Below are 10383 nucleotides of genomic sequence, written 5' to 3' on the forward strand. Positions count from 1 at the left end.
TGGGAAACATGCTGCTGCTGTGTGTTTTGGGCCAGAAGCTGTTACTTGTAATAAGTTTGAAATGGTCCCAATATATTTGATCCTGACCACACGAATCTGCCCGAGAACCAATACAGGAGTTTGGCATCAATTGCCTGTTCCAGCTAAAAGAATCAATCTCCTGTGGAGAGTGATTGGCCTCCAACCTCCAACCACCCACCCCCCTGACCCCCAGAGTGTGTGTATCACTTGGATCAATGCAGCACAGGCTGAACTGCAGCCACTGCCTTAAACATACACTCCCTCCTACATTAGTGCATCATCTACAAAATACATTCAGCAAAGTGCCAGCCTCTTCTGACAGCACTTTCCAAACCTGTGACCTTTACCGTCTGTAAAGGCTACAGTCACCGGTCTGAGAGACAACCAGTCCAACTTGGAAGTACTTCACCACTTCCCTTCATCGTCCCAGTGTCAAAATGCTGGAAGTTCTGGCATTGTTAACAGTACCTTCACTTTATGAACTGGGAAGGTTCAAGATTCTGGAATGTAGTGTCTAAAAAGGTCATAGAAATAGATTTAATAATAACTTGAGAAAGGGAATTGAATCCCGATTAAACAAGAAACGGAATGTCACATCTGTAAAAAAGAACAGGGTGGGATGTACTGGTTACCTCTTGTAGGGAGCCAACACTGGTAAAATGAGGACAATGCCTTCTTCTGTGTCTTCATCAGAAGGCTGTCCAACATGCCAACTTGTCAAAGGCAGAGTTAGGATGGACCGTCAATTCTCCAAAGGATTGTTTTTTTGATGGTTATGTAAAGATACACATTTTTTCTCGCAGTACTCTAGTAGGGTACTACCAAATGAGTTGTTTGTTTTATGGGAGATGGCTTATCATTGACATGTGCTGTGAAGCTGGCAGTTTTCACTTACTCAGACTATCACCTGTTTTGTATACTCGGACAGTATTTTAGCCCACGTCAAGTTGAGAAGAGCGTGGGAGCTGATGGAGGTCTGTGTTAACTTGCCGTTCCTTTCATTTCTCAGATTCACCCAGAACCTCTCGGTATTTCGGAGGGAAGTGAACGACTCGATGAAGAATTCGACATATGGTGTCAACAGCAGCGACATGATGAGCTGACGTCTGTCTGTCTCTCACTTCCCACATGGTTGGAAGGGGTCACTGGGAGAGGGATGTGCATCATTGATGTTACATGGGTGGGGAGGTGGTGGAGGATTGAGGTCAGAGTTAAGTCGGACAGCTCGCAGGGGTTTCAGGTAAACGGGCAGTGCCCACTTCCCCTCCCCTCTCTCAGTTCCCCTGGCATTGGACTGCAGGACTTGTCACTGACCCTCCCTTTAGCAAACAGAATCCTGACAGCGAGTGCCTTTGTGCTCTCGCTCCCTCATCTGCCTTGTATAAACTTGTACATTTTTTTTCTTAAGACATTTTGAACAATGTTTATATGAAATCAATTAAAAGAGAGAGAGAGAAACGAAAGAGTTGTGATTGAAATTTTTAGAGTTGGAAGTGTGATCTTGAGAGACTTGGTTGGTGTCAGGTAGATGGGGTGGAATGTGTGTGGGAGTTTAGTTAGATACAGAGCTCTGTATAATCAGGACTGAAACTGTACAAATAAGGACTGAAACTAAACTTACCAACTCGTGGATTTCACTCCAATTGTCCCATCATTTTTCCAACAATTGTTCCACTAGTGATTAGGGAATTTCTGTAGAAGAGGTAACAGATACTGTTGCTGCTAATTATGTGTTGAGCACAGCTCGTTTATATTCACCAAGGAACAGAAAACCAATGGATTATATATTTTTATTGTTCCTTTCCACTGAATGTTCTGACTAAACATTTCCGAATCACTGCGTGATCAGGTAGGTTGGTATGTAAGAATGTTTGCTGCATCTAGTGTAAGCATTGTGACTGCGAATAAACTGTCCATGGTTTGTACAGAAAGGAGTCTCCCGTGGTTCAAGTATGCAGAAGAAAAGCTACTGCCTAAAGGATTGGGCAAGCTGTTCTTTATTCCCATTACTGATCCCTCTACCATTACCCACCCCCAACCCCCAGTTCTTAAACCTTCTCTCAGCTTCTCCTCCTCTCTCCCCAGGCTTGCCTTTCGTTGGGTATTTACATTTTAGGAGATCTTTGGATTGCATGGAAAGCACTGCCAAAACGCAATTATGTAAATACAAAGAATCCTCTACTCCAATTACCTGTTTTCCCCTCCCCTCACATTACTTGCTTCCCCACCTACCCCCTCTTCTCTCTGGCCCTCCCAGCCCATCTTTCTCCCCTCCCAGCCCATCTTTCTCTGTCCTTGTTTTTCTAATATGTGCAATGATATTAATAGCTGTGTGGTGTTGCCCAATTTGTGTTCATCTGCCTCTTACATTCCACGGGATGCCTTTACGTGTGTGACGTTAGACAGGAGTTCAAAGTTGATGACATTGTCTTTCCAGTACCTGTTACCAGTCCCTGTTTGAGTAAACTCGGCAACATATCCCAGAACTGTTTTAAAGAAGAAACTGAGTTTTCAGTATTTCTCCAGTTACCTCCAACTGGACTGAGAGCACTTGTGTCTGGTTTTGAACTGAAGCTTTCAAACACGGAGCTCTGGATTAAATTCTGTGAGCCAGAGCAGTCCCCGTTCTTGACAAGCAACAGAATAAGATGCAGCCATTCCCGTGCGTTCCTCCAATCTGCTATGAATGTGCAGTGTTTGCTAACGCTGCTGGCTGGTCCAGTGGCTCCTCTAGATTAGTGGAGACTTCGATGATCTTGTCATCAACATTAGCAGCCTTCGCTTTTGTTGATCTTTCATACACCACGGTGTTATAGCCCTCCCGATTCCGGGCTATTTCTATGGCAAAGAATTGGATCCTGGTAGCTGTGTGGGGAAAGAGGGAATTGAAAAGCCACATTAGAGTTCCGTAAAACGATATTTTCATGCATTTTTTTTCTTTTGCAATTCCGTAGCTTTTCTTGACCCGTTCATCTCCCCCCCTCCCCCCAACTTCTCTTCCCCCACCTCCTTCCGTCATCCCTCACCAAATATCGTGTTTTCCTCCACGTAATCTCTCGAGCAGTCCAGCCGCAGCAGTGTGCCGTAGTTAAAGTCTTCAATCAGTGTTTCGAACTGCAGGCAGAATGGGCGCCATTGCTGCAAGAGGAGAGAAAGTGGATCAGAGAAAGACCTGCCCTGGGTTTCCTTCTGAGCATGTGGAATTGTGCAAAAACCCAGAGCAGCCAATGACATGGCAACAAGGACAATAAATGAAGGAACTCACGAGTTTGGCCGCTTCTGACTTTAACTTTTCTGGATCCAGTATGTCGATTTTCAAGTCCCTGAACTGCTTCCTGAACTCAGTGTAAATTTGATCATCTTCTCTGGTCAGTTTAAGAAATTTTGGGTCAACTGAACAAATGAGCTTTGAAAGGAAGCAGGTGTACCGTGAGTCACAATGAGTGGTTTTTGTATTCATGGCAATAATGTGAAATAAACCTCACACTGTCATCAGATCAGGTGTTTTCATATCAAGACACTCAATGAAAAACCTGCAGTTATGACACAGATTTGGACCTCTTACTTCTCTCTCCACACTCAGGTCATTGCCTTTCAAGATTGACACTTGCAGGGAACCCCTGGAATGACAAACACTGCCCCACACTCCCACTAAATGGTCATTATGTCCCAGACTCCTCTACAATCACTGTTGCATACTGAAATTCTTGGGTCTGTACACCAGAGTTTGATGGATTCCAATTCAACAACCTGTTAATATTGCCATTAGAAAGCTGAAAATACCCTGATTTTTAGTCACAGTGGACAACCACCCTGCCTGGAAAACAGATAGATCTCTTCTGCCTTATTTATTACAACCACATTGTCACACACCCTTCACATTCCGAACATCACTGCTAGAAAGAGGCAGCTTTCCTGAGTCCAAACCTGACTTTCACAGAGCAACTGCAAATACTGAAGTATTTCTCAGGGTGCCATAATATTGACCCACTCTCTGAGTTCCGTGATTTTGGTGATAGACAAACCTTTCTGCAATTATCCATGTACTCGGCACAATTCCCTACAAATACTCCGGAGAATCCCAACCTCAACCCAACCAGATTGTGTTGCTCTGACCTGGGGTAAACTTGTGTCAGGCAATGAAAAGTGATGCCATTTTGCTTGACCTGGGAATTGCGGCAGCTGGCAACTCCAGGTTTATTCCAAGTAATGTTGGTTCCACCTTTCAAACAATTGCTGAACTGTCAAATTTCCCAAACTTTAACGTTTTTAACAAAGTAGGTAGGTTTCTAAAGCCTCAGTACCACCGCATCAGATCAATCCATTCATGAACCTTGCAGGAAGCACATTGTGGAGTCTGGGACCTTTTTGACAAGTAAGTTGAAAGATTCTTGCTAATTCCAGTCAGCATAATGGCATATGAAAAGTTTTTTTTTTTTTTAAATGCTATATTTGATCTCGGCTTTGGCTTTGAAAGCAAGCTGATCATTAAATTGAATTTCATCATGCCATGTTCATGTGCGTGAGAGTACTTTATCTGATGGATGAAATGCTCTTCTGTACCAGCACGATTGAAAATCTAATTTCACTGTGTCATCTTGACCTTGTCCTTTTATTTTCTACTTTTGATTCCTCATCCAAATGCCTGGCAATGAACGAAAAACAACCATCCCTTAAAGAATTTGCAAAGATTTGTACTTACATTGAAATAAATCTCAGCGTGTTGATACGCTTTCATAGCCCACATCATTTCAAGGTTTGGCTGAAAAACAATAGGCAGAATTATGTAACACTAAATTAAGGGGTGCATTAAGCGTAAATGTTATGGCAAAACACTGTCAACTTACAAAATGGGTTTTTAACAACCACAGTGGAGTTGTGGTGGATTTTATTTGGAAGAATCCGGAGTGGTGCAAAGAAATTTTGGATACTTTTCTTGAGAGGGCTGAGCAGCCTGATTCAATTGTTAGTTTTAGAGAAGTGCACCGGCAAACACCTGGAGGACCGTCAAGAAGTGCAGGCGAGTGGGACTTGTTCAGTTACTCTCAGAAATGATTACCTTCGGTACTCACCGTTCTATGATTCCGTAGTCCCACAGCTACAAGAAAATTGGCTTGAGTTCAAACATTCTAAGCTTGCTCCCTGAGAAGACACTTTTTACATGAGAAACACAAGATGTTATTCTCATTTTCAAGTACATCTGCCTTCCTTGAGCTACATCCTCCTGTAGCCCTGGGCCGAACCTTGGCTTTCAGCTCTTTTGTTTACTTATGCCTGTGCAACAGTTGTCAATCTGTCTGTCTTTCTTGGTGTTGGTTTTGTGATGATGAACAACTTTGCTCACAGAACAAAGATCAGCAAGATTTCAAACATCACTGTGATGAATCTCATGCTATTTGTGCTCTGGGAGAAAATGTTTCCTGTGGAGCATATGTTATTTGACCTCCTTAGTCCAAAATACTGCAAATGCAAACAAGCTGACATAAAGAGAAAAACTAAGTAACCTTTCACCAGTTTGAAGCAAAGATCTTTAAACTGAACTGTTAACTTGATTTCTGTCTGTACTCTATGCTCCATAACCTGCTATTTCCAGCATTAATTATTTACACTTTTGAATTCTAATGCCTAGAACATTCTTCCAGTTCCTTCTCCACATCTATTCAGACAAAAGATATTTTTGGGAAGAAAATCAGCAACTCTGACATTGGGTGACAAAGCCAACTTTTTGTTGTTGTATTGGAAACAGTTCGATCTCTGTTCGACTGAGAACTACACCACATCTGTTAGACAGTTACGTTTAGACAGTAGAGCTTTTATCCGTCACTATAAGGCAACTTCTGCTTTAGCAGAGAGCTTGTCAATTGGGGGAAATTCATCAGGCTGTGTGTAAGAAGTTCACAGTTTGATCAACTGGGTCTCAGCTTAGTTATAGAAGACTTGCACTTCATACAAATCCTTTCCCTGCCGTGGTGTCTCACACAGGTTCATAAAGTATTGCTGAAATCTGTTGTTTGTGTGAAAACAGTGTCGACTGTGATCGTGACTAAATAATTGCTTCTCATAAGTTTCATTAGAAGATAAATATTGGCAAATTGAAGTGATAATTAAGATTGGTGAATAGGGTGATTCCAAACCTTCACTCCTACACCATCTGTCCACGATCAAGATTAGAGTTGTTGCACCCACCAGTTCACACATTTCCTTCATCCCACCACCACTCATGCACAATGGCAGCAGTGTGTACTATCTACAAGCTACACTGCAGCATCAGGCCACGATTTCCCCAGCTTTTTACGAACCTGCAACCTATACCACCTCAAAGGACAAGGACAGCAGATACATGGCGGCAACACCACCACCACCTTCCACTATGCGTTCAAACCATGTACTATCCTGACAGGCAACTATCACTGCCTCTTCACTGTTGCTGGGTTCAAGTCCTGGAATATTGTGTTTGTAACAACCCCATTCACACTGCCACTTCTTGAGAAAGTGACTCACCACCACACAGCACTCAAGGGCTCCATGAAATGGGCAGTGACCCCACATGCGAGGCGTGAATAAATAGTACAGAATTTGACACAACATGCTTAGCAGCTAGACCGACAGCTGACAAAAATCAGGAACTGAATTCCTCCAAAGAAACGTGAGCCTGAGAATGAGGACATAACAATTCTTTAGGATTAATGACTGTATCAAGAACTACATTGTTTTGCAACATTCATTCCCGTTCAAGAACAAAGGAACCAAAATCAAATACTCACATCATTTACATAGGAATCTGCTGGCTGGGAAAGGCTGTGTGCCACAGACATCAACTCACCAGCGTTCTGTCAGGAAGCAGAAACAGTCAGCAATCAGCTTGTGTTAACAGGTCCAACCTTAATAATAACCAGACAGCAACTCCCACCATCTTTTTTTCAAAGCACTTTCTCTGCATATTACTTGTTTACAGTCTGAATTCTGAGATAGTGACAGGAGTCATCAGCAATTAAATCAACGGCTGTCTAACACTTGGACACACACAAGTTAGTCACAATAGAAATGAAAGAAATTTGTGTTTGCAGCTCTGGGTAAACTTGTATGTCTGTACTGCTTTGCATTTCTGTGGTTCCTCCTGTTGCTTCAAGATGTCCCAAGCAGTTGAACACCCATTAAATATTTTGGATGAGTAATAACTGATGGGATGCAGGAGGTCAAGTTTGTGCAGCTCTCAAACAGAAATTAAATAAATGCTACTTTGGTTTTGTGGCTGAGGACTCAATACTGGTCAGTCAATAGAATTACCTGTTAGTCTTGAAAAATTGCCCTGGGATCTTTCGCACCAACTTGGACAAGGGCTTGGGTCTTTGTTTCGATGATATGACAGATGTGGCAGAACCAATAATGAAAAGCACAGCACTGTTCTGAGATCATCATTCATCGAGTCAAACAGCATGCAAACAAACCCTTCGATGCAACCAGTCCATGCTGAACATAATCCCAAATTAAACTAGTCCCTCCTGCCTGCTCCTGGCCCACATTCCTTCAAACTTTTTCCACGCATGTACTTAACCAAAGTGTCTTTTAAATGTTGTTACTGCTCGCATCCACCTGTTCCTCAGTAACTACATTCCACAAAGGAACATCGCTCTGTGTAAAAGATTTGCCCCCATGTCCTTTTTTTTTAAATCTCTCACCTTAACAATGTGCCCCCTTGTCTTGAAATCCCCCAAACTCAGTAAAAGACACCTATCAGTAACTCAATCTATACCCCTCTTGATTTTACGTCACAAACCAATCCTGGCTTGGATATCTCTTGTCAGTCCTCCATTGTTGGATCAGCATTCTCATGGAAGTTGACCAAAGTGAGAGAACAGAAGTTTATCTCTTTACTCTACGAGCTTTGAAACATCATGTGGTGTCACAGTTGTGCCAGTCTATCTGCTGGTCAAACCCTAAGTCCATGTCTTTCCTACCTCTGAGCTCCACTATGTGTGTCCTGGTGGCCTCCCATCTTCTCAATTTCCATACAACTCAGCTCAGTCAAACCTTGTGGTTACAGTCCGCCAGCTTGTGCTTGCTGACTTGCACTGTAATACCGCTTGTGTCCTTGGATTTTAAAATATTCCATTATCACTTTTTTTTTCCTCTCTTCCTTACCACTAATCTGTGCATAAAAAACAGGACAAATGCATCCCGGCCAGTTACCGCCCCATCAGTCTACTCTCGATCATCAGTAAAGTGATAGATAGTGCTGTCAAGCAGCTCCTGCTCAGTGACGCTTAGTTTGGGTTCTGCCAGGGCCACTTCGCTCCTGATCTCATTACAGCCTTGGTTCAAACACTGACAAAAGAGGTGAATTCCAGAGGTGAGGTGAGAGTAACAGCCCTTGGCATCAAGGCAGCATTTGATCAAGTGTGGCATCACGGAGCCCTAGCCAAACTGGAATCAATGGGGACTGGGGGCAAACTCTCTGATGATTCAAGTCGTACCTGACACATAGGAAGATGGTCGTGGTTGTTGGTCAGTCCTCTCAGCTGCAGGACATCTCTGCAGGAGCTCCTTCAGGTAGTGTCCTAGGCCCAACCATCTTCAGCTGCTTCATCAATGACCTTCCCTCCACCAATGCTCAGCACCATTCATGACTCCTCGGATATTGAAGCAGTCCATGTGCAAATGCAACAAGATCGAGACAATATCCAGGCTTGCGCTGACAAGTGGCACGTGACACACATGCCACACAAACACCAGGCAATAACCAATTCTTTTAAGAGACAATCTGATCATCGCCCCTTGACATTCAAATGGTATTACCAGCACTGAATTCCCCACTGTCAACATCTTGGGAGTTATCATTGATCAGAAACTCAACTGGACTCACCACATAAATGCAGTGGCTACAAGAGCAACCAGAAGCTAGAAATACTGCGGTAAGTAACTCACCTCCTGACTCAAGGCCTGTCCACCATCGACAAGGCACAAGTCAGGAGTGTTATGGAGTACTCCCCACTTGCCTGGATGAGTGCAGCCCCAACATCACTCAAGAAGCTCAACACATCCCAGGACAAAGCAGCCCGCTTGACTGGCACGACATCCACAAGCATCCACTACCGACGCTCAGTAGCAGCAGTGTGTACTATCTACAAGATGCATTGCAGAAATTCACCAAAGATCCTCAGACAGCACCTTCTAAACCCCTGACCACTTCCATCTGGAAAGGACAAGGGCAAAGGATATATGGGAACACCACCACCTTCAAGCTCCCCTCCAAGCCACTCACCATCCTCACTTGGAAATATGTCCCCATTCCTTCGCTGTCACTGAGGCCAAATCCTGGAATTCCCTCCCTCATTGCATTATGGGTCAACCTACAGCAGGTGGACTGTAGTGATTCAAGAAAGCAACTCACCACCACCTTCTCAAGGGGCATCTAGAAACTGGCAGTAAATGCTCGGCCCAGTCAGCGACACCCACATCCCACAAACGGAGTATTAAAAAAAAACCTCTTGAAAGTTGCAACTCTGCAGGATTTCTGCAGTCCTCTAATATTGACCTGTATTTCCCTGTGGCCATTACATTCAAATGCAGACAGCCGATAATCTAGAAATCCCATGCAGAAAGCTCTCCTTCTTTAAAGGGACCCTGTACAAATGTGCCTCTGACTGCACTTTTGGTCACCTGTCCTGATGGTTCCTTCAGCAGTTCAACGCCACACTCAAGACATTTTGATGATTAGAAATTCCTGGAGAGGTATATGGCTTGCAGCAAGGCAAGAAATGTTGTCAGGGTAAAGACAGATGGGTAAATATATGCCTTCCACACCAACATGTAACAAACAAGATTCTGCGTTGAAAAATCATTGAACCTAGCAAGACTGAAGAGTGTCCACGTCCATTCATGCCACACACCATGCATTAGAGGTTATGGATCAGGAGCCAGTTTACCAGAAGCAGCTTCGATGTGATAAATGTTCTGTCCCAAAATATTCACGGGCACTGTAGGGGTCAGTCTGTGCACAGCAAGCTCCCACGCCGTGACCATGCTCTCAAATGGAGGACAGCAACTGATCCCAAACACTGGTTTGGAAACAAAAACTCCCCATCTTTAAACGTATGCTGTCCTTCCATTCGAGCTGAGCCGGAGCAGGGTCAGTGGGGGAGGCTCTAGTCGGAGGAGGCTGTTTCGCACCAGCTCAGAAACAGGGGTCTGAGCGGGGGTGATCCACACAGAGAGAGAGACTGGTGTGTGTGTGTGTGTGTGTGTGGGGGCGGGGGGGGGGGCGTGGGGTTGGGGGGGGGGGGGGGGGGGGGGGGGGGGGGGGGGGGGGCGAGACCGTGGGAAAGAAGTGAACAGAGACAGAGATTGCTGTGTGTGTGTGTG

General features: G+C 44.2%; 2 protein-coding genes across 4 annotated transcripts in view; one reads left to right on the forward strand and one right to left on the reverse strand.

Annotated features, from left to right (window-relative positions):
* xpo7 (exportin 7) overlaps window positions 1-3516 on the forward strand; it is a 96579-nt gene extending 93063 nt beyond the window's left edge. For both annotated transcript variants that reach the window (XM_048618567.1, XM_048618568.1), the window contains exon 28: window positions 1031-3516. In XM_048618567.1, coding sequence (XP_048474524.1) covers window positions 1031-1124 — 94 coding nt within the window. In that variant the 3' untranslated portion in view covers window positions 1125-3516. The remainder of the gene's footprint in view (window positions 1-1030) is intronic.
* The window catches only part of pbdc1 (polysaccharide biosynthesis domain containing 1), an 8960-nt gene continuing 374 nt past the window's right edge, over window positions 1798-10383 (reverse strand). Inside the window, exons 1-6 of one of the 2 annotated variants that reach the window (XM_048618569.1) lie at window positions 9948-10218; window positions 6786-6851; window positions 4724-4783; window positions 3287-3427; window positions 3048-3159; window positions 1798-2886 (exon numbers count right to left, since the gene is read on the reverse strand). In XM_048618569.1, the coding sequence (XP_048474526.1) occupies window positions 2702-2886; window positions 3048-3159; window positions 3287-3427; window positions 4724-4783; window positions 6786-6836 (549 nt within the window). In that variant the 5' untranslated portion in view covers window positions 6837-6851; window positions 9948-10218 and the 3' untranslated portion in view covers window positions 1798-2701. Of the gene's footprint in view, window positions 2887-3047; window positions 3160-3286; window positions 3428-4723; window positions 4784-6785; window positions 6852-9947; window positions 10219-10383 lie in introns of those variants that run through there. The other variant, XM_020519912.2, reaches the window with a different exon arrangement.

Source organism: Rhincodon typus, chromosome 40 (genome assembly GCF_021869965.1).
Source record: "Rhincodon typus isolate 14 chromosome 40, sRhiTyp1.1, whole genome shotgun sequence".
Classification (NCBI taxonomy): domain Eukaryota; kingdom Metazoa; phylum Chordata; class Chondrichthyes; order Orectolobiformes; family Rhincodontidae; genus Rhincodon; species Rhincodon typus.